At 36.1% G+C, this 25,776-nt stretch overlaps 1 protein-coding gene across 1 annotated transcript; it reads right to left on the bottom strand.

The window, feature by feature from the left end:
• Positions 1 to 22,792: 22,792 nt before the first annotated feature.
• LOC131161866 (elongation of fatty acids protein 3-like) lies at positions 22,793 to 24,689 on the bottom strand. Its single transcript, XM_058117858.1, has one exon. The coding sequence runs from the start codon at positions 24,309 to 24,311 to the stop codon at positions 23,388 to 23,390; it is 924 nt and encodes a 307-aa protein (XP_057973841.1). The 5' UTR covers positions 24,312 to 24,689; the 3' UTR covers positions 22,793 to 23,387.
• Between the last annotated feature and the right edge of the window lie 1,087 nt (positions 24,690 to 25,776).

Genomic DNA, 25,776 nt, shown 5'->3' with positions numbered 1-25,776 from the left:
GGATTTGCTTGATAAAGGCTTTATATGACCTAGTGTATCTCCGTGGGGAGCTCCAGTGTTGTTTGTGAAGAAGAAGGATGAGTCTATGAGGATGTGCATAGATTACAGGGAGATTAACAAAGTGACCATCAAGAACAAGTTACCTCTACCCCGTATTGATGATTTATTCGATCAGCTTCAGGATACACGGGTATATTCTAATATTGACCTCAGATCAGGCTACCATCAAGTAAATGTGAGAGTAGAAGATATATCAAAGACGACTTTTAGGACCAAGTATGGGCATTACAAGTTTCTTGTTATGTCATTTGGTCTGACAAATGCTCATGCGATATTTATGGATTTGATGAATAGGATTTTTCACCCATATTTATATCAGTTTGTAGTTGTTTTTATTGATGATGTATTGGTCTATTCGAGGAGCTATGAGGAGCACAAGATACATTTGAGGTAGATTTTGCAGATGCTCAGGGAGAAGAAGTTGTATGCAAAATTCAGTAAATGTGACTTCTGACTCGAAAAAGTTATGTTTTTGGGGTATGTTATCTCAGGAAACTAAATTTTTGTAGATCCTAATAAAATTGAGGCGGTAGTGAATTGGGCTAAACCGAGAAACGTCCAGGAGATTAGGAGTTTCTTGGGGTTAGCCGGATATTACTGTCGTTTTGTCAAGGGGTGCTCAGATTTATCAAGGCCTCTGACACAATTGACTAGGAAGAATGCCAGATTTGAATGAGACGACAGCTGTGAACAAAGTTTTCAGGAACTGAAGCAGAGGCTAGTCATAGCGCCAATACTGATCATCCCGTTTGGGGGTGAGGGTTATACTATTTTCAGTGATGCGTCCTTAAAGGGACTTGGCTATGTATTGATGCAATATGGCAGGGTGGTGGCATATACGTCCAGAAAGTTGAAAGAATACGAAAAGAACTACCCTACCCATGATCTTGAGTTGGTTGCAGTGGTACACGCATTGAAAATTTGGAGGCATTACCTATACGGCAAGCAATGTTAGATTTTCTCCGACCACAAGAGCTTAAAATATTTCTTCACCCAGAAGGAATTGAATATGAGGCATAGATGGTGGTTAGAGTTGATTAAGGATTTTGACTGTACTATCAGTTACCACCCAAGGAAAGCAAATGTGGTAGCTAGTGCATTGAGCAGGAAATCTGGGGAATCAGCATTAAGGGCTATGGAGATCCAGCATCCGATCATAATGGATCTGGAGAGACTCAGCATCGAGTTGGTTGAGAGTGACCCATAGGTATATATCGCCAGTCTAGTGGTATAGCCTACTCTGTAGGAAAGAATTAAAGCTGCTCAGAAAGAAGACCCAGAGTTAGTAGAGGTGATGGACAAAGTGCAGAGTGGTCAAGGGGAGGAATTCATTATTTCAGATGATGGAGCTTTACGGTTCTGTTCCAGACTGTGTGTTCCTACTGATGCTGGAATTAGGAAGACTATTTTGGAGGAGGCTTACAGATCTTTGTATACGGTTCATCCCGGCAATACAAAAATGTACAGGGATCTGTGAGAGTTCTACTAGTGGAGTGGCATGAAGAAGGAAATTGCTAAGTATGTAGCCCAGTGTTTGACGTGCTAGCAGGTAAAATCCGAGCATCAAAGGCCGGCAGGCCAGTTGCAGCCGTTATTTATCCCAGAGTGGAAGTGATATCATATATCCATGGACTTCATTTCAGGGCTGCCGTTGACATCGCATGGCCAGAACGCGATTTGAGTGATAATAGACCAATTAACTAAGACCGCCCATTTTCTTCTTATCAATCAGCTATTCCCTCAGCCAATTAGCAGAGATTTATGTTCTAGAGATAGTTCGTTCTCATGGGGTGTCAGTATCCATAGTGTCAGATCGAGACTTGCATTTCACGTCACGTTTCTTGGGAAGCTTACAGGAAGCTTTAGGGTCTCAGCTATCGTTTAGCACGACATTCCATCTTCAGTCAAATGGACATACTGAGAGGATGATACAAATACTATAAGATATGCTCCGAGCATGTGTTTTAGATTTTGGGGGTAGTTGGACTCAGTTCATGCTACTGGTAGAGTTTGCATATAATAACAGTTACCATTCCAATATTGGCATGGCATCGTTTGAGGCACTGTACGGTAGGAGATGTCGATCTCCTTTGTATTAGGACGAGATGGGTGAGCAGCGAGTTGGGGGGCCAGAGCTGATACAGTAGGCGTACGATAAAGTTCGACTTATCAAGGATAAAATCAGTGCAGCTCAGAGCCGACAAAAGAGTTATGCCAACAATCGCCGCAGGAATTTGGAGTTCGATGTGGGTGATCACATATTTTTAAAGATAGCTCCGTTAAAAGGAATCATGAGGTTGGGTTGGAAGGGTAAACTTAGCCCTAGGTTTATCGGTCCGTTTGAGATTTTAGCGAAAGTGGGGCCGGTGGCCTACAGGCTAGCTTTGACACCTACACTATCCAGGATGCACGACATATTCCACGTATCTATGTTGAGGAAATACGTCCCAGATCCTTCTCATATTATCAGTTATGGTGAGTTAGAACTCAATGATTCACTAGTCTATGAGGAGATACCAGTGCAGATTCTGGACAGAAAGGAACAGGAACTACGTAATAAGAAGATTCATCTGGTAAAAGTTCCATGGAGGAATCACGCAGTAGAAGAGGCTTCTTGGGAACTCGAGGAGCAGATTAGACAGAAATATCCGCAATTATTCCAAGAAGTCCATATGTGATTAAGAAATGTGAGTAAATATGTAATGTTTTTTTTGCAAGTACATGTAATATTCTAGTAATAAGAGGTATTTTAGTTTTGGGGGAAATTTTATTTGGTATATGTAATCTTTCAGGACTTGAAATGTAACCACGGTATTCCTCTGCCATAAGTGAGGGTAAATAATAAAATAAGTAAACCATTTTGCCTTTATGGGATGATAGAAGGAAATATAGATAGTAAATTTTGAGGACGAAATTTTATAAGAAGGGGAGAATGTAATGAGCCGAATAATAATAATGTAATTTAAATAAAGAGGAAGGGAAATTATCAGGGCCTCGTTGACGAACACAGGAGATTCGTCGATGAGGGTATAAGAGGACCTCGTTGACGAAGATAAGATTCGTCGACAAGAAGATACCGAGAGAGGGTTTTGGAGAAATCTGAAATTTATCGACGAAGGTGCAGGTTCGTCGACGAACTTTATACAGGACTCGTCAATGAGGTGACGTGTCTCGTCGACGAATTCAATCCTATAAATATCAAAAACCCAGATTTAAACATCAAAATTAAGAAATCTCTCACTCTCTCTCTCTCTCTCTCTCTATCCCCCTTCGGCTCCCTCCTCTTCTCCCTTCGATTTTGGACCGAATTTTCATCGGATCGACGATCTGAAGCCACCACAACGCTCCTGGAGAAGTTCTCTACATATCTGCTGGAGCGGATTATTGGTGGAACTCCGTTGAAAATCATCCCTAAGTTGAGGTAAGACTTTTTAAGCCAAATTTGGTCCTACTGTAGACTTTTTAAGCCAAATTTGGTCCTACTGTAGTTATAGGAAATGATATTCGCATGAAAATACTGAAGTTTAGTACTAAGAGTTTTCATTTTCAAGGTATTGATTAGGAAATCCTACGGGTGTGAGTACATAATTTATAGGGGTTTTCTTAGTAGCCAGGTAAGGGAATAAACTAAAGCAATTATTTTTCGTGCAAATTATTATTATGTATGAGTAAACTTATTTTTAGGAAAGCATGTATTATATCTGTATATTACAAAGGAAATGCATGTTTGGAAAAATACTGCTATTATGTTGAAATGTATATATCTGTATCAGACGTCAAGAATTATGATTTTTAGAATACAATGTATGACTTTATACAGCAAATGTGTCACATGAATATTACTTTACGTGAAAAGTATTACGATATAACTTTGTTACGAATAAAGCATATTTTTAGGAATATGAAATGTTACAGTACAAAATGATATTGAAAATACATCATAATTGATTTATTTTCAGAATGATATTTATGAAATGATTTCGGTGCAAGGTCGTATTTACGAAATGTTCGGCGCGAGACCGTATATATGAAATAATTTAGGCCATATTTACGAAATGTTCGGCGTGAGGCCGTATTTATGAAATGTTCGGCGCGAAGCCGTGTTTATGAAATATTCGGCACAAGGCTATATATATGAAATGATTTTCTGCGCGAGGCCGTATTTATGAAATTATGAAAAATGCTATAATATCATGTATTATATGTTATCAGAACCCGGATGTTAGTTTAGTTCAGTTCAAGAGTACGGTACTGTAGCTTATAGATCAGATATCTATTATCAGATTGGTGCTAACCACCCCACGAGAGAGTGGGAGATGGATAGTCGATGTGGCTTTCAGTAGAGTGTGGACGTCCACCTGGTAGTCTGGACTAGGGTGTGGCGGGCCCATCGTACTTACAGACATTTTTAACTCTGCAGTAATTGGCCAGCCATTGCCGGGTCCCGCCTTCAGGCTGCACAACCCATTATGGGGGTAATACATGACATCAGCTAACTATTCATCCTGGGTATGTTTTCAGTATTATCAGTTATAACAGACGTTTTATGAACGATATGATTTATTAGCAAATATGAAAGTATATGATTATTACACCATGTTATGATGTATGTTTTTAGATATATGAAATGTATTGAGTATGTATAACTGCAATAAATATTCATGTTGCCACACAGCTGTATTTTGTTTATTTTCCCTTACTGAGAAGTGTCTCACCCCCGAACATTAAATGATTTTCAGGAAACCCAGAGAGACGGGCGGGTCAAGGCCACTGCTGAGTGAGTTGAGCTTCCCTACTAGAAAGGTAAGCGTTGATCTAGGATCAGGAGATTTTTGTTGTATGATCCTAGGGTTATTTTGATATTTTGGAGATTGTATATGAATATAGTATTTTGGTGATGTAGTGAACTCTGGTATTAGGTATATTATGTATTCTATGGTTTTGAGAATGTGATTAATATTTACTGCTGCTTAAGTTTCCGCTGTGATTGAAAGGTGTCCCCGTCACAAAACTCGTACCTAAATAGGCACTAACAGCAGCTAATGACACCCTCGCTTCCAACTGCTAGGATGCTAGTTACGGCTACCTCATGGACCTGAAAAACATTTGTACGTACATTCGAGGTGAGAGACACCTCTCAGTAAGGAAGAAAGCAGGTTATATCAGTGTGTGGCATACCAGTGTTATTTTACATAAAACATAACACCATACAATACGATACAGTTCGAAACATTTCCATACAGTTCCAGTATTTTCACAAATTCATTCCAGTACATACGATACCCAAACATATGGTCAATGTCGTCACGCTAATACGCAACTACGCTATGAAACCTGAAGCTTCATAGCGATTACATTGCCAATACGATGTAGCTCACACTAATACGCAACTACTCCATGAAACCCAAAGCTTCACAGCAATTACATTGCCAATACAGTGTCACTCACATCCCTCGGTGACCAGCCAGGATACATGGTGATATTTCACACCCTCGGATATAGAGTCGGACACTCTTGCCCATGGTTTTGACATCGGTACATGGTGCAGCGTACGGTAATTAGCCACCACATAGCTATTTCAGCGTACGGTAATTAGCCGCCCCTAACCGATTTCACAAAACCTAGAATCATTTTGGAACTCACGTTCCTATACTCATCAGCGTACAGTAATTAGCCGCCACATAGCTATTTTACAAAATACCTAGAACAATTACATATAACCATACATTCCACACTTATTTGGTTTATGGCAAATCATATCGTTTTCCAATTCAAGTATACAACTTATACAAATATAGATAACAGTCATCTCAATAATACAGTTTAAACAAAATAAACGGTTTTCCAAACAAAGCAGAGATGATACCTAAAATCCCCAATTTTCCCGAAAACTGTAACCCGAAAATCCCGTACTTTACTCGATAGATTTCCCCAAATAAGATACCAAAACATACATACCATCGTAGCCTACAAGCTTACCAACCCTTATTTCGAAAAGTAACTGATATAAACTGAATTCCTTTACCTTAACCCGAATTCCAACTACGAACTCTACGATCCCAAAACTACGAACCGAGACTCCAAAACCTACAAACCACAGTTCGATACATGCTTACAATCATTACTACTATACATATTCTGAAATAGAAATGAAAACCAAGTCTTACCTTGATTTTGGCCCGAAACTTGAAACTGCTCGAAACGAGATTCTGATCCACTAGAAACGTAGAGAATCCTTCCCTAATCCTCACAGTAACGTTGGATTTACGAATCAGGCGACAACCGGTGAAGAAATTAGGAGAGAAAGAGAGCTTCGAGTTCTAGAAAGAGAAAGAGAGATTTTTAAGCTAACTTAGCTTGGAAGCAACTTATTTGAATATTTATAGCCCTTTGACTCGGGTGGATTCGTCGACGAATTGGCGTCCTCGTCGACGAGTCCGCCATTACCTTCATCGATGAGACGGTGGCCTCTTCGATGAGCTGAGGTTCCAGATTTTCCAAAATCCCTTGGGATCTCCTCATCGACGAGACACTGAATTTCGTCGCTAAGAACAGAAGGGACTTCGTCACATACTGCTGGACTGATTACTATCCTGTTTCAGACTCAGGAACTCTTCCACTTTAGCCTCCCTAATAGCAGCTGGGAAATATCTATCAAAAAACAACTCTTTAAATCGATCCCAAGTCATGACTACCGGCGTAGTCCTTTGCTGCTCCAGAAGCCTCACAGCAACCCACCACCTCTCAGCCTCTCCTGTTAGTCTATAGGTGGCGAAGAGAATCCTCTGTTTCTCAGTACACTGCAACACAACCAAGACTTTCTCGGTCTCATGCATCCAGTTCTCAGCGGCTGCAAGATCGATTCCTCCCGAAAAGGCCCGAGGATTCATCTTCGTAAACTTATCGATAGTGCACCCATGGCTAACTGACGGACCACCCTGCTCCCTCGAGCTCCTAGCGATCTTAGTCATAACCTGCTGAGCCACGCTACGAAATACCACGTCCTGTCTCGCCTGCACCTGATGGCCCTACTCCATCAGTGCCACTCGCATGAGCACTACCTCCTCTTGGATCCATCCTAAAAAATAACAATTGCAACTCAGTAATCCTATCCTTATAATTTACCCACTTAACTTAACCTCTTATCTCAACACTCTTAACTTATTTTTAACCCCAATCCTACATTCTAGGAACATAAGCCGACAATAGCTTACTATGATTTTCCTAAAATCGTCATCCCAACAAAAACACAGAAACTACCACGGAAGTCCTGCCTCTAGATTATAGAACAAAACCTTAAATCATTTCCTATACTCTGGTATTGTTTCCGTTACATTCTAAAGTCTACAGAACCTAACAACCTAGGCTCTAATACCAAACTGTAATGACCAGTTTAATTTTCATATTATTTTTTTTATAATACAATAAAACCAATATAATATATCCAGCAAATCATAATCCATTTGGACCCATGGGTACCAGGGATAAAACAAAAACACATAACGAAAGCCTAAGCAGCAGGAAACATAAAATCATCATATCATAAACACAAAACCATCAATCACAATACCAGAGTTACTACATCCACAGTATTTAAGTATATACATCCCAAAAAGAAAGACCTAGGGACATTTCTCACAAAATCCAACCGTCCCCACCAAAACTTACCCTTCAAAGAGGGCAGATCAATAGTACTATATCAGCGGAGCTTTACCCGCTCTCCTATCAAGGGCTCCTGAAATATTTATGAAATTCGGGGTGAGACACCTCTTAGTAAGGGAAATAAACTAACACTAGTGTGTGGCAATATGAGCATTTCTATGATATATATAATCATGAACATAACTGTGACGACCTGCTTAATTTCCACATTTTTTTTCCAAAATATAATAAAATCAATATCACAAATCTCAGCAGATTATAATCCACCTGGACTCGTGGGTACCAGGGATACATCAAAAACACATCATGGAAGCCTAAGCAGCAGGAAACATACAATCACAATATCATAAATATGAAAACATTTATCACATTACCATAAATACCAGAGTCATTATATCCACTGTATTTCAGTATATACATCCCAAAAGCAAGATCTAAGGATACTTCCCACAAAATCCAACTATCCTTACTAAAACTTACCCTTCAAAGAGGGCAAACAAACAACTCTAAATCAGCGGGACTTTTCCCGCTCTACTATCAGGGGCTCCTGAAAAATTTATAAAATTTTGGGGTGAGACACCTCTCAATAAGGGAAATAAACTAATACCAGTATGTGGCAACATGAGAATTCCATGTTATACATATATCATATAGAACATATTCAGTAACTGTTATGTCAAATCTGGGAAAACATATATAACATCAAAACATGACAGAACATACTGCATTTTCATAATTATATTTCATCTCATATAATAATAACACAAAACATTCTTGGTAGGTTAGCTAGCTGTTGTCATGTATTACCCCCACATGATTGGGTTATGTGGCCCGAAGGCGGGACCTGACAATGGTTGGCCGACCACTGCCAAGTCAAAAGTATAGTCTGTAAGTCTGATGGGTTTGCTTGACCTGGTTCGTACACCAGGGGCGCTCACACACTTCTTAAAACCATATCGACCATCCAATCTCACACCACTCCGTACAGCGGCGTTAACACAAATATCATGATCATGAAGACCATGAACACATAGCAACGGTACCGTGCAAGTGTTAGTCTAGACCAAGCCAACCAGGTTCTGATATCATATAACATATACTGAAACTGTGATACATGGATATTTCATATCATTATTTATCAAATCAATCATATCATTTTACATATATACGTATATCATAAAAATCATGAGCTTTTATGTTGGTATTACACATTTTACCATATCTCGGCCCGTACGCCAGCAAATCATATCATAGCACAGCCCCTATACTGGCAAATCACATCCATAGCTTAGCCCGTATGCCGGCAAATAATATCATAGCACAGCCCGTACACTGGTACATCACATCCATAGCTCGGCCTGTACGCCAGCAAATCATATACATAGCTCAGCCCGCATGCTGGCAAATCACATCCATAGCACGGCTCGTACGCCGGTAAATTATATAAAAATTTCGGCCCGTACGCAGGTTTTCCATTATAAAAATCCAAATCATAATCACATTTTCAGAAAACAGTATTTCATAACAATTTCTACTCATGCCACACTGAACAGGTTTTTCATATATTCAACATACCATCATTTTCAACAGTGTTTTCTCAAATATAAATCATATATATAAACATATCTACTTTCCTGAAATCAAATGCTATATATACATACATTTTCTTAAAAGAACTAACTTAGTTTATCCCCTTACCTGATTCTTGAAAAGCCCCTAAGAAAATCTGTCCCACACCTGCAGGGTTCCCAACGCGACACCCTGGAAACGGCATTCCCCAGAACTAAAGTTCAATATTCCTATGCGTACTATGCTTTCTTCAATTGTCAAAAATCCAAATATTGAGTAGAAAGCCTTACCCTGGATTTGGGATGGTTTCCAACTCTACCTCACCGATGATCCGCTCCGGCAGAATTGTAGAGAACTTTCCCAAAAGCGTCGTGGTGGCTTCAGATCCTCGAACCGGCGAAAATCTAGCCCGAAATCGAAGAGAGAAGGAAGAGAAACTGTGTAAGGAGAGAGAGAGAGATTCGGAGCAGGAAAAATGATTGAAAATCACGTTTAACCCTATTTATACAGCGAGATTCATCAACGAGCCACGTCACCTCATCGACGAGTCCTGCAGAAAGTTCGTCGACGAACTTCAACCCTCGTCAACGAATTTCAGGCTTCCAAAAATCCTCTCTCGGTATCTTTTCATCGACAAATCCTAGCCTCGTCGACGAGCTCCTGTTATACCCTCGTCAACGAGTCCCCTGTATTTGTCGACAAGGAGCTAAAAAATTCCTCAGGATTTTCCTTTCCAAAATGCAACGTCATTGACTGCCTCCTCCTGTTTTCAATTTCCATTTCCCTTTCTTTTATTATTTAAATACCATTATTCTTCGGATCGTTACAATAACAAGTAAAATTGTATATATATTTCTAGGAAAAACATGTATAATCACAACATGACAGAACATACTGTATTCTCATAGCATAACTCATCTCATATAATAATAATACAAAAACATTCCTGATAGGTTAGCTGGCTATTGTCATGTATTACCCCCACATGACTGGGTTATGTGGTCCGAAGGTGGGACCTAATAATGGTTGGCCGACCACTGTCAAGTCAAAAGTACAGTTTATAAGTCCGATGGGTCTGCCAGACCTAGTCCATACACCAGGGGCGCTCACACTTCTTAAAACCACATCGACCATCCAACCTCACGCCACTGTGTACAACAGCGTTAACACAAATATCATGATAAATCATGAACACATAACATCGGTACCATGCAAGTGCTAGCCTAGACCAAACCAACTAGGTTCTGATAACATATAGCATATACTGAAACTGTGTTACATGGATATTTCATACCATTAATTATCAAATCAATCATATCATCTTGCATATATACGTATATAATGAAAATCATCGGCTCGTACGTCGGTATTTCATATTTTACCATAACTCAGCCCGTACGCCGGCAAATCATATCTATAGCTCGGCTCATACGTCGCCAAACATATCCATAGCTTAGCCCGTACGCCAAAAAATCATACACATAGCTCAGCCTGTATGCCGACAAATCATATCTATAGCTCAGCTCGTACGCCAACAAATCATACACATAGCTCGGCCTGTACTTCGACAAATCATATCCTTAGCTCGGCTTGTACACCGGTAAACATATCCATAGCTCGGCTCGTACGCCGAAAAATCATATAAAAATCTTAGGTCGTACATCGGTTTTTCATTATAAAAAATTCATATCTTTATCATATTCTCAGAAAACAGTATTTCATTATAATTTCTACTTATGCCAAACGAAATAGGTTTTTCGTATATTTAACATACCATCATTTTCAGCAGTATTTCCCAAATATAAAACATATATAAATATATTTATTTTCCTGAAATCAAATACTGTAATAATATACATACATTTTCATAAAATAACTATTTTAGTTGATCCCCTTACCTGATCCCTGAAAAGCCCCTAAGAGAAATAATCTTGCACCCGCAGGGTTCCCCACTCAACACTCTGAAAACGATATTCTACATAACTAAATTTAAATATTTCTACGCATACTACGCTTTCTACAACTGACAAGAAGTCAAATATTGAGTAGAAAGTCTTACCCTGGATCTGGGATGAATTCCGAACTCAACCCACCAACGATCCACTCCAGCAGATATGCAGAGAACTTCCCCAGGAGTATCGTGGTGGCTTCGGATCATCGATCCAACTAAGAATGGACCTAGAAAACTAGAGAGAAGGTTTGGAAACTGAAGGGAGAGGGAAGGGAGGATTCTGCGTTGAAATTCTATCAAAAAATCGCGTTTAGAACTATTTATACTGCGACCTTCGTCAACGAGCCATGTCACCTCGTCGATGAGGTCATGAAGGAAGTTTGTGGACGAACTCTGTTTCTCGTCGACAAAATTCAGAAATTAGAGGTTTGCTTTTCGATATTTTCTTGTTGACGAAACGTACACTCGTCGACGAGCCCAATTGTAACTTCGTCGACGAACGCATATCTCTTCCAATTTCTATTTCCTCCCTTTATTATATTATTTAAATATTATTGACTCACTTCTAAAAATGAATAGCACTAGGGCTATCCCAAGTACAGGAGTTACGTCGTGTAATAATTAGCCTAAATAGACCAAATCGTCTCCACGGGGAATGTAGATTAGTTCTAAACTAGCGCGAAATAGAGAAAGAAAATGAGAAAACAAACTTTACTAAACATGGTTCATATTCGAAATCTTAGGATTTTTTTTTTTGAAAGTTTGTGGCAAAATTAAAACATATTAAAACCTAAAACAAGAACATAATGTAAACTACTAAGCTAACCTAGTACAATCCATTCAACTATCCAAATAAACGATAACCAAATCAAACAAGCAAAATGACCAACTCCTCAAACATTAATCTCATAAAGGCATTCAACAATTAAATGAACCTAAACAAGGGTCTAAACAAAAATGAATTAAACCTAAACAAAGGCCTAACAAGGATAAACTATACCTAAAAAAAAAAAAACACGAAAATGAATTCAACTTAAATAAATTCTTAAACAAAAATGAACCACACTTAAACAAAATCTAACACTCACTTAAGTACTTAAACAGATTAAATCCACATTAACTAATATTAAACAAAGCAAAATTAACCCAACAATATTAAGTTCCATTAAATACTAAAATGACATTGAAGTCTAAGCAACTAATTAATTAACGTGAAAAGAGAACTAGAGATGGAATGAAACAATAAAATGACTCAACTTAACAATGAAACCAAGATAAAAAAAAAAAAAGATTCTAGATTTGACAATAATAATAAACTCAGCTGAATTTTTAAACTAAATTTAACAATAAATTAACTCAAGATGAAATTGAATTAAATTAATAAACAACAAGTTCCAACAAAGTAATTTAAAATGACATTAAACCAAAATACTACAACTAGATGACAATAAGAAATTTAAATTACATCAAAATAACATAATACAAGTAAATAAATATAAGGACAAGAGAGAGAATGAGAGAGGGAGAGAGAAGAGAGTTGGAATGGAGATGGAAGGCCGTGAGGAGCTTCAGCACAGCAGCATAGCTGTTGTGTTTCTTCTTTGCTGTGGGAGTTCTTCCTTGTACAGCAGCCCGCAGCGCCCCCCCAGCACTGCTCTCTTGAAGACCTCCAAAGAAAACCTTTTAATAACCCTCCAAAAACCCTAGCCTAAAACTAGCCACCACTTTTTGACTTTTCTCTCCTTACTTTTCTTTTCTCTCCTTTTCTTGCCCTCCATCCCACTTCCTTGCAGCAGCCCCAGCCGTAAACCCTCCACGAAATCCTACTTTAAACCCCACAAGAAGCCTCCAATTGTTGACTTTTCAAATGCATTAGAAAAAAACAATTTTTTCAATTCCTTTAAGCCCTCCAAAGCCCATGGCCCTCCTTGATTTGTTTTTCTTGAGTGCACGACCCCTTCATGTGTTTTTAGTCCAGCAACCCACATTGAAGCAACCCATTCATTTAATTTGCTTTTATTTCATGGCTCACATGTAATATATTATGCCCACACACTTCCTTGTCTTGTGCAGGTACAACAACTTCAAGCTCAATTTTGATCTCCTTAAACCCGTTTTTCGCAAAACTCAAAACATGAAAGTTGTAGATAATTCTTTCCTCTTTCTCTAGAAATTTGAATCGTCTCGATCGGAGTTCAGATGAAAAAGTTATGAGCGAATTATGGACAGGTGCCGGTTTACTCCAGTGAATTTTTCTGCGATACAAAATTGACAAAAAATCATAAATTGTGCAATAAAACTCAAAAAATGATAAACAAGACACTTTTTTAAAATATTGGACGTAATTGGTTATTTAATTAAAAATATAAGTCGTAAAGTCCGGGTTAAGATGCCTAATTACGCAATTTTAGCGCGTAATCAATTATAATTATTCGGGTCATTACATACCTCATAGTGGCCACTTGCCTCAGTTACCGGTGCATTAAAGAGGATGTCTCATTCCCAGGCGCCGTCCTACCATGCTCATTTTTTCCAGGTAATGCAGGGTCCTCAGGCTGATTTTGAATATGGTCCCCGAAACCAACACTTCCATTAATCAATCTTTTCCGTCTCTTGATCACTTAACCTGGCCCGAAGAATACCAACATTGTCGATAATGGTGCGTGAATAAAAATAGACGCTGATAATTGCATTTTGTATCGCCTGGAATTACTACTCTACTACTACTCCTCGACGAAGAGCCTCTGTATGCGTCAGAATTGTTGCAAGGTGCCTCCATTTGCATCGATCCCCTAACCCTAACCATCTTGATTATCAGTCAAGAGCATTAGCAAAACAAGTCCAATTACAACATGAACAACTTTCACAGATAAAGAATTCGATCATAAAATATGATACATGGACAAACAAATCGATCGAGATGGATTAGGGAGAGTCAAGAGGGAGTTGGTGTAACGACCTGAGTAATAATGGTATTTAAATAATAGAGAGGGAGAGAAATGGAAACAGGAACAGAAGGGGGCAGTAGACTTCGTCTACGAACGCTTCGCGTTCATCGACAACATCGCACTTTGGAGATAATGATAATTTCGAGGAATTTACCCGGGCCTCATCAACGAATACAGGGGACTCGTCGACGAGATGACGTGGCTCATCGACGAGATGATGTGGCTCATCGACGAGATGACGTGGCTCATCGACGAATCCCGTAGTATAAATAGTGAAAACTCGGATTTTTATCATATTTAAGCACAAATTACCCTCTCTCTCTCTCTCTCTCTCTGTCTCTCTGTCTCTCTCTCTCTCTCTCTCTCTCTCTCTCTCTCTCTCTCTCTCATACGGCCTCTCCTTCTTCTCTCTTCGTTTTTGGCCCCATCAGTTGCCGGATCGACGATCCGAGGCCACTACGACGCTTTTGGCAGAGTTCTCTGCAAGTCTGCAGGGTAAGTATTCATCCCAAATTTAGGGTAAGGTATTTTATTCGAAATTTGGATTTCTTTCAATTGTGAGAAATGTAATAGACATAGAAATAGTAATGTTTTGTTCTGAGATTTATGATTTTCAGGGTGTTGAGTGGAAAACCTTGCGGGTGTTGGACCCATTATAGTAATTGATTTTTAGCAGGAAACAGGTAAGAGAAATATGTTATGCTAGGCAATTTTACCATGTTTCAGTATAAATTATACGTTTTTATTAGATGATTATTCACGATAGAAATTTATACAGTTTATTATTTATGTATAATATGTTTAAACTTCTGTGTGGTTTGAGGATATGTGTATAGAAAAGAAACATGTTTTATAATATTTTCAGGATAGGATTTACAGAATATATAGCCAGTGGTTATTATACAGTTTACAGTACCGTGATTATACAATTTACAGTATCATGATTATACAGTTTTCAGTACCATGACTTACAAATTATAGTTCAATTCAGAAATACAGATGATATAGTTACAGTTCATTTCATTGTCATGGTTAATATAGTTATTTCAGAATCATGGTAAATCAGATAGTCGTATATAAAAATGTATTATATAGTATTAGACCCTGTTGGACCGTACAGTTACAGAGCACGGTACCGTAGTTACATACAGTTTACAGAGTGCAACCACCTATTCAGATAATACGTGGCAGTAAGTCGATCGTATAGTGCCCTAGACGTGGACAAGCTCCTCATCAGATATAGGTTGAGGAGGGCAGATCAGACCGAGAGAGTATAGTGGTTTACCCTGGTCGGCCAGTCAAGGTAGATCCTGCCTACGGGCCGCACAATCCTGTCATAAGGGGTTAAATCATGACACACTGTTATCTACAGGGAAAGTTTTCAGTTATTATTGTGTATGTACAGATTTACAGAGACAGGGAATATACTTATGTACATTAGAAGTATTTTGACTAGTAACTTAAATTACTGATATGTTAAGCAACATGGAAAATGAGGATGGTTTCTATTACTTGTACTGCATTTACAGATCTAGTTATACATGCTTATATAGTAACAGATTTTCATAATATTGTAACTCATTTGCCACATACTAGTAATAACATATTTCGTCTTATTGAGCGTTGGCTCATCCCAGTGTTGAATCATTTTTCAGGTGATCCAGGTAGGCGAGCAGACTAGACTCGCAGATAGCGGGGCTTCAATATTGTCCTGACAATGAAGTGAGTATTGTGGGAGTATTTTTGTATAGCCATTGCCAGTTGAGGGTATTTTGGGGAAACAGATATATATTTATATTTTGAGGATACACTCTAGCACTCTGATATTGTATATATTTTCATATGGTTATGTTTATGTGATTTTTGCTTCTCGCTACTTAGATTGATAATTGGGTTTAATCAAATATGGTATCAGAGCATGTTAAATGTTATAATATATATATATATAAACTCATTTAAATAGCAGGTCGTTACATTATATATAAATCCATTCAAATAGCAGGTCGTTACAGTTGAGGTCATTCCTACTTTATATTAGAATTAGCATCTCTCATCTTATAATAGAATCTCTATTCTCACTTTTAGTGGGAATAAGCAATCCAAGGAAATGAGTGCTTTCACTTTAAAAAATATAGTCAAACATGGAAATCAAAATAAAATCTTCGAATGAGCACATTCTTATGTACCAAACATAGTATTATATTTTCAAATGCTTATTCTGAATTTGGCTGAAATAAACTTTCCACAAAGAAAATAGAAAAATAAGCAACAAAATTAGTGACAAACTATTCAAAACTAAATAGGTTTTATGCTTGTGATTAGAAATGGTGAAAAGAATATCCCAATAAATGATTCCAAATGAAAGAAACGTGCAAGGAACAAACGAAAAAGCATATCCCAAAACAAATGAATGTTCACATGACATTTTAAAACGTAATTTTCTTAATTAATATTTAATGGTTTAATTTGTGTGTGTGTGTATATATAATCAGTCATAATTAGCTTTTACCTTTTTTTAATCAGTTTGATTTTAATGAAAACAAAGTAGATGTGGGTCCCTAATTTTTTAGAACCTTCTGATTGAATCATACCAACCAAACAGTCAAAAAAATGTCTCAAAAAAAATTCTAATGGGAATTTTAAATTATCTTAATTATTCTATAAATTTAGTGCATTTCTGGAATAACCTTTTTTTTTTTTTTTTTTCTAATCCTATGATTTACCCAGTCTCTCTAGAAGATGATATCATGTGGTGGACATTGGAGAAGTGTGTAAATTATAAAACAAAAAAAAAATGTTGAAACCCATAAAATAAATAAATATTAGGTCCACATAGCAAAATCATATTATATTATATCTGTAATATGATTTCGTCATATATAAGTTTATGATTTTTTTTTAAAAAACTCATAGTGCATGCTACAGACCTTTGGTTTGTAAAATTTTTATTTTTAATTCATGAATTTAAAAAATAATTTTGATCGCACTATCTTCAAATAAATTACATATTGTTCATATATACAATTTAATGACAGTTTCAATAACCAACCAACCATGTATATTTTGTATCTTTCGGAATGAGACGTGTAAATTTTTAAAGTTAATTTTGATACTGACCGAAAAATGACTCAAAAGGTCGGTTAATCAAAATTTGATTAAAGGTTAATTAAATTATGATTAACCATATGAATTAGTTAAGCTTCGATTTTTATTTTTCGTAAATCAAAATTTTGATTTGATTAATGGTTTAAGTAATATTTTATTTATTTACTTTTTTTTCCTAACTTGATTACTCTTTATATATTTTTTTCTTGTTTTTTCTAACTATTACTTTGATTGTGAATTGTTTTAGACATTTTCATTTTTTTTTTTTTGCAAATAAAAAAAGCCTTTTCTTTTCATAATAAAATAATGATTGTAAAGAAAACCAAATACGAAAAAAAAAATAAAAAGGTTTAGAAAAAATATGGGCCTACATTGCTAATTTCAAGTGATCTTATAAATACGATAAAATTGTTAAATTTGTCAAAACAATAAGGCCGTGTCTATTAAAAAGCGCGAGGACTTCTAGTATATAAATTGAAGAAATATTTTCCGCAAAACACGAAAAAGGAAATATTTGTTTTGTTTCTTTGGCATATTTTTTCAATGAGAAAAGACAATATTTCTTGGTATTTTTTTAATCATGACCAACTGACCAAGAAAAATGTGCATTAACAAATCAAAATTTTGGTTTTTTTTTTGTTTGTCATGAAAATTATACAATTTATTTCATTTTGAATTTTTTTTCCTAATGAATATTATTTATTAAATGCTTGGAGAGCATACAAAAAATAATTTTTGATTAAGAAAAAGGAAAGATCGTGTCACTGGAATTGACTATTATTTATTAAGAAAATTCAATAAATACCACTTAAAATAATAAGAATGAGCCTTTCCCATTATTTGAGGGATATATTTAATTTGAGGTATAAAAAATAATGTAATACGATTGTTGGTAACTATGCAAAAATTAGAAAAAAAAATATTCTTAATTAATTATATATGAAAAATTTTATCCCAAATAGTATTTTTCTTTCAAACTATTCATATCCTAACCTAAAAAACAATAACATGACACATCCTATTTATAAAAAATTATTACCATATAGAGATTCTAAATTAGCATAAATATTTTAGCTCGACTTTTTAATCATACGCAACCTCCACTTAACATATGAAAATAAAATAAACAATACTTTATCGAGCGATACAATTTAAAATCAAATTGAAATGAGAATTTTTTATTTTTTATTTTTAAAAAGAACCTTCTTATGATAGAATGAACACAAATATTATCCTTCTCGAGTGGAAAGATATGAATCTTATGTCATCTGAGTTATTATCAATAGTTTGACAAGTCATGAGTTATCAAGTAAAACAACCATACAATCAATCAAATGATTAAAAAAAAACAAAAATGTAGAGATAATCTTAAACCAAGAAAAATTATGTAATACATCATAGTAAAATGTTTCTGAACAATCTACGTTGAACTTCAATGGCTTTTTTCCAGAAGGGGGTGGGGGGAAGCTGTCTGCAATTCTAGAAAAGAGACTTGATGGAGATGACATTGAAGAGTGCGGAAAGGATAAGGGTTGAATAGGAGCGAAGGTCAAATCCTATTAGGCAATGTTAATCATTCATTATAGGTCTACGTAACATAAGTCGATGATGGAGGCTTGACACCCCACCACATAAGTGGATGATGTCAAGAACCTGTGAAGCATTTTTGTATTTGAGTTAATAAAGATAGATGAGCAAAATCGCTCTGAACTGGTTTACCATCTTATAGTTATATTAAAGTATAAACAGGATGCTTATGGCGCTTATTAAAAATGGAACAATGTCCCAGTCTTTAGCTTCTAAAAATTTCAATTCTCCATTCTTGTATTTTTAAATTTAAAATTTTAAAAGATAATAACAACCAATCATAATTTTTCTATGTCATCAAATTAACATAATGGTCCACTATATTGTTGTTAATAGTGGATCCTTACATCAAAAGTTTTTTGTCAAAAAAATACTGTGTTAAAATTATAAATATATATATTTTTACAATTCAGTGCATCAAATTTAGTTCAGTTCAACACAAAATATATATATATATATATACACATTAAGGATTCAAATATGCTCTATTAGCTTATTTAATACTGTATCGATTTTGTTGTCTTATAAATTAGTAACTATCAACTTCTCGTTATGTGGCGAGTTTCATTAAAAAGGTTTGAAATTTTGATATATTTGCAAATATATTGAATAAGAGCTTTTAAATTCAAATTGACTCGAGGTAACGACTCAGTACAAGTCAAAATGACTCATATTAAGCCGAAAAGGTGACTTTGCAGAAGCCGAAATGGCTTGGCTAAACGGCTTGGACGAGGCTGATAATGCCTCGTATTTGGCCGAGAAAGTAGCTCGACAGAAGTCAAAAACAACTCATAGTAAGCTGAGATAACAACTCACATTAAGTCGAGTAGGCAGCTCATCAGAAGCCGAAACGGCTCGGACAAAGTCGAACACAACTCAGGCTGAGTAAAAAAAAAAAAAAAAAAGAGCTTGGCAGTTTCTTAAGACATTCGATTTTTGGAAACTAGTTTCTAAAATTCAAAACCAAAGGGAAGCAATTGATATACCCAAAAATATCTTTACTAAAAATGAAGAATGGTTATGAAACATCATTAATTCTCTTTAATGTACACACATTTATGAGAGAGAATGATTACAAAACTATACTTAAAATTTTCACATAAATGTCCATAAAACCTCTGTAAGCCCCAAAAGTGCAATAAATGCTCATCAATGCCAGACTGAATGAGGATCAACCTCCACCACTATAAAAAGAGACTTGGAGAAGAGATAAACATCTAATTCATATCCACTTCTTTCTACTGTTGCAATTCATAACCTCTTATTAGTCTCTTACTTATGCATCAGAGTAATCTCCTGAAGTATACCCCGAGTCCTCCAAGTCATTCTTACTTGATCTTTTTCAGGTGGTCGTGATCGGGGAGTGATTCACAAAGATATTTCGATTTTTAGACAGCAACAACTTTTAAATTTAAAAAGTTGTTTTTCTAACTATATAATTAAATAATATCAACTACGGTTTCAAGGAATTTTCTTACAAAAATATGTCACCCAAAGAAATAAAAAAAAAATTTTCTTATTTGTGAAATGTAGGTGTACAATTGGTGGAAGTAGTTTTAAAAATGTAGTTGGTAATAGAATTACTTATATGGGCATTCTTAAATGTATATTATAAATTTTAAATAAATATAATAAATAAAGAAAGAGATTTCATAAAAGGTTATTGAAAAATATTATGAGTTTTTAGTTAATAAATTTTATGAAATATAATTTCATAATCATTCATACAATTTTATTGCAAGTTGTATGTTTAAAACACATAAAATTATTTTAAAAAATAGATGATTAACTATTAAAAAGACTATAAAATTGACTTAGTTGTAAATAAGCTAAGTCAATATAATTGGATTATTTTAATTTTTTAAAAATATTATAAAATTATCATTGCATTAATTACATTTTTTTAAATACACAAATACTTTAATTATTTTAAATATTTTTTAATATGACTACAATTTTATTTTTTACTGAACACTAAAAAATAACATTTCTTTTCTATATTCTCTTTCTTTATCAAGGAACGGAATTTACTACTATATTGGAAGTTACTCCACGCATCCCATAACCTAAAAGAGAGGGTGGATTTGTTTCTATCTTTTGTTGAATTTTTTCACGACTTGATAGAGAATTTGATAAGTTAATAAATTTTTTTTTTTCATGTTTCAAGTGTGACATGAGTGCGAAAGGGGTTTAAGAATTTGTTTTCTTTTTATAAGGGCTAAAGGCTAAAATTATTTATTTTGACTTTTTTACCTCATATTGTAGGGTGAATCTAGGTAGAACACCTCGTTTACACTGTGCCAAAGTTTTTCGAGGGAGCTCGACCTTTATACAATCAAGAGAATTTATCTTATTGAGAAATCAAAGTCTTACTCTAAAAAATATAAACAAGAAGTACAATGTCTCAGTACTTTTAAATTTAATACTAAATTTGGTTTAAAAAATGAGTATTCCTATAAATAAACTAGTTAAAATAAGTTAATTATAATTAATTCTGCAAAATAATTATATTGATACCATAAAGCAAATAATTATATTAGTTAAGACAAGAAATAACTATTTTCATATTTTGTCATGCTAATATCTATTTCTTTTTTTACATGTTAAATGAAATAATAAAGAATATAATATGAATAATTATTACTTATATTTATAAATGTGTACTATAATCATTTTTATTCGAAAGAATAAAACTATTTGACGAGTAAATGTTTAAATGATAAAATAGTCATAGATTTGACTTTCTAATTATCTAAATTTAGAAATTAAGCAATGATAGTAATTTTTTTATATCAAAAGACAAGTACGTTACTAATTTTAAATGAGTATTAATAATTTCTAAATAAATATTTAATATTTTTTTTTTACATTTGAAATTAATGATATCTCGCACGTGTATCTTTAATAATGATAGCAATAATAATAACAACAATAACACCCCCAGGGTGTGGTTCAGATGGTAGTGCGGGTTGCGGGAGTGCTTCTCACGAGGTCAGGTGTTCAAACCCTTTCGGATCCGTTTCCATCCCTGGACTCCTGAATTTACCATCCCTTTGGAGTTGTGAGATTAACTTCAAGGGGCACGGGATTAGTCATGTGGACCGTAAAACGGACACGTGGATACTCGATGCGTAATCTAAAAAAAAAATAATAACAACAATAACTCCCAAGGTGTGGTTCAGGTGGTAGTGCTGGCTGTGGGAGTGCCTGTCACGAGGTCAGGTATTCAAACCTTTCCGGGTTCGTTTCCGCTCCTAAATTCTTGAAATTTACCTCCCTTTGAAGTTCTGGGATCGACTTCAAAGGTGCGAGATTAGTCACGTGGATCGTAAAACGGACACGTGGAAACTCAGTGCGTAATCCAAAAAAAACAACAACAATAATTAAAATTAATACAAATCCCAAATCAAATCAAGAACTCAAATAGCAATACTAAACCTAATTATGCATCATTTTCAATGTGATTCCTGACATGACTTTTGACAATTTGGGTTTAATAAAAGCAGGAAACCACAATTTTTCTTCTTATGTCATCATCCTATCCTTTGATTTTAATTTAATTTCTAGATAACTACGTCACAATTACACAAAAAAGAAATTGGTTTTAAAAGCCTCATTCCAACGTATCAATTTATACTGTGAACTCCCAAACACGACCTTGCATGTTTTTTCTTCGTACCCACTTAGTTTATTAATGACTTTCGTAGGCTTTAATTGTAGGATTTCGTTAACGAAGACTGTAATCATTACAGTGTTTAATTTTTAGAAGGTGGGAATTGTGGAAATAAGCAGGCAGTTCTAATGATGATTTCATTTGAACAGACCGAGGTTATTTAATCCTCCTCTCTTCTGCGCACGAAAAAGATTTTAAGCGACTAATTAGACCGTTGAAAGTTTCAAAAAGTTCAGATTTGAAGAAGCTTCCTTCTCATTCCGGAGGCAGAGCCCATTGATAAAAAAATGAAATGGTTTGATTTGTGTGTTAAGAAAATTGAGGCGATATAGATGTATTTAATTCAACTTTTAAAACTGAAAATAAAAAAATATCGGAGACATAGGAAGAACGCTGTCGACTTCAACATTTCTCCATCGTTGACCACCAAACCCAGGCGAGATTAAAAGCCTTAAACCCTTCCATTGGGTCTTCCATGGTTGTCGGTACTGGTAAATGTACAAGAGATTAGTTTAAAAAGAAGTATGGTGTCATGGATTATCATCACCTTCATCGTACACATCGAATTGCTCTTTACACAGTTATACGACTTTCCGGTGTCTTCCCCGGCCCGCCGTGAAGTTTCAGGCATTGCTACGCAGCTCACCGTCCCCAAACCAACGCTGCACAAAAAAAAGGCTGGCCTTTGCTCTGTTTCTTCCCCAAAATTGACATCAGAGGCGGAAGACTAAAACCCAAAAGATTTAAAAGAAAAGTAATTAAGAAGAAGAATTGAAGCAGGCTCATTTCATATTTAATTCTCATGAGAATTAATTGAAATCTCCTCATCTAGCTAGCTAGACTTCTCCTTGAGCTCCACCGGTTCTCCCTCTTTCTCCAAAACGGAGGGACAGGAACGGCGATATCTCGAGGAAGACGACCCTCCATCGGCTTCTGCGCCATCCCTTCTCTTCCTCAAATAGAAATTCAAGAACAGCAGCAAAATTGCGCCGTTGAGCACAGAATTGAAGATCCAAGCCCCGATCCCGTTGCACCCACCTTTCAAATAATGCAGCAGAAGGACGCCAAAATGGCAGAGGAGATTGCAACCCAAAGACGCAATTCGGCAATTCACGACGAATGGGAAGCAGGCGCCCCTCAATCCAATCGCGGTCCAAAATCGGTAGCCGTAGACGAGAGAGTAGATGAGCGTGGTCGACAAAATCGCCAGGACCTGAAACGACTGCGAGAACTCGAGCCAGAGGAAGGACATGCAGATGAGGATGGACTGGTTGAAGATCTGGAAGACGGGGAGGCGGCGGCGGCGGAGGATGCTGCAGAAGGTGCGGAAGAGGTGGAGGAAGCGGGAGAGGTAGAAGGCGTAGGACCAGAAGAAGACGCGGCCAGTGGGGCGAGTGCCGAGGGGGAAGCAGAGGAGCCATTGGAAGGGGGTCTTGGAGCGCCGCCAGATCCAGCCGGTCTCGCGGATCTCGGAGGCGGCGGAGGAGAGGATCCCGACGAAGATCGCAGCGGAGATGAGGGCCATGGCGAGGCTGTACACGGCGGGGATGGGGCCCAGGGGGACGGGGCGGCGCCTTCGGAAAAGGGTCAACGTGAGGTGGAGGACGACCGCGGCGGCGATGTAGGCGGCGATGGCGGTGAAGAGGAAGGACCAGGTGGAGCCCCACGATTGGGCGTGGCTCCACCGGAACCCCACGATTGATGGGTGCTCCGATAGCCAGTACCTGCTGCTCTGTATCATCTTCGCCGGTCCCATCTCCGATCGAACCGCACCTAACCGTTCTTCTTTTCTTTTTTGCTTTTTTTGTTTGTCTGATAATTGAACCTCCTCTGCGCGAGGCAGAGACCAAAGAGAGGACCTTAAAAGGGAAATTGAGAGCAAGAAATTAAATGGGTAAAAAAAGGAAACTTTTGAAATTGGGTTGTTGATTTCGGAAGAATCCAAAAACAGGAAGAGTTGGAAATAGAGGAGGTATGGAATTGGCGAATTATGTTTGGATCGTGGGAATTAAATTCACAGAGTCACCAAATAAAATGGAAATAAAACTAGGTGCGAAAGCAAGGTTTTATAACAGAGGGGAGGGGTGAGGGGAGTGTTTGGGAGATGGGATTGTTGAACGCAGTCGCTTTCTAGATTTCTTCTATATGTTCATTTTAGTACTCTATATATATCTATGGTCAAGAATCAGATGTACCATTAGGCGTGTGGACTGAAGCTTTTTTTTTTTTGTTTCACGTGCCAGCGCCAGCGGTAGTCAACTAGTCATGCATTCGGAGCCTTCTTTAATCTTTATTTATAACTCCCACCATAATCGTGTGGCATGCAATGCATAGCTTTTTTCTATAAAAAAATTCTCACCGCCAAAGTTCTATACAACTCAAATCCCACATGCTAATTATCAGCACCGGTGGTGGTTTGATACTTTGATTACCTTCATCCAACCTTCAAAATTGGAATCCAATTAATGTTTTGATTTAGCATTCTTATGAACTGAAATTAATTCAAAATTTTCAATTAACCGATCATTTGCTTAATCAATGATTTAGTTCAGGTATTTGATTCGAACCGGTTTATTTTTAGAAGATACTAATTTTTTAAAAAATAAAATAAAATATTTGCAAATACTATTTTGTAACTTTAAGATATATTATTTACATTATTATATAATTATATATATCAGTTCGATTTGGGTAACCATCGGCTCATGAATATAAAAATTAAAATCTAATCGATAACCAACATAACATAAAATAAAATTAAAAATTGAAACCGAATCAAATGAATCGATTCATCGAATTTTTGTTTCAGTTTAGATTGGATTTTTGGATCAGATCGATTTTCAAAGATTTTTTAAAAGGCCTAGTGGTTATAGTATATTCAACTCATAAGTTGGTCCCTTTGCAAATTTACAAATGCACCTCATGGTGGTTGTGTTTTGATATATATATATATATTTAATATTTTAAATTTAAATTATTGTAAATTTGACCAAAAAAATTAATATAATTTTATATCATAATTTATTTAAATCTATATAAAGTAAAAGCAAAAATCTCAAAATTTACATTCTTAATTCTTAAATGTACGTTTCTTTTATTGTTCTTAGGTATTCTTTTTTTATTTGCTTCCTTATTCATTCTCGCTCCATGGGTAAGTGGGGTAAAGGAATCATGGGATTTTATTGCACATATTTGCACAAATTTACACTGGTGGCTTGAAT

Source organism: Malania oleifera, chromosome 8, assembly GCF_029873635.1.
Source record: "Malania oleifera isolate guangnan ecotype guangnan chromosome 8, ASM2987363v1, whole genome shotgun sequence".
NCBI classification, from domain to species: Eukaryota; Viridiplantae; Streptophyta; class Magnoliopsida; order Santalales; family Ximeniaceae; genus Malania; species Malania oleifera.
This window is presented reverse-complemented; position numbering and strand designations above follow the sequence as displayed.

Bases quoted from the DNA above. Each gene is read 5' to 3' on its own strand.
- LOC131161866 (XM_058117858.1), bottom strand. From the start codon at position 24,311: ATGGGACCGGCGAAGATGATACAGAGCAGCAGGTACTGGCTATCGGAG.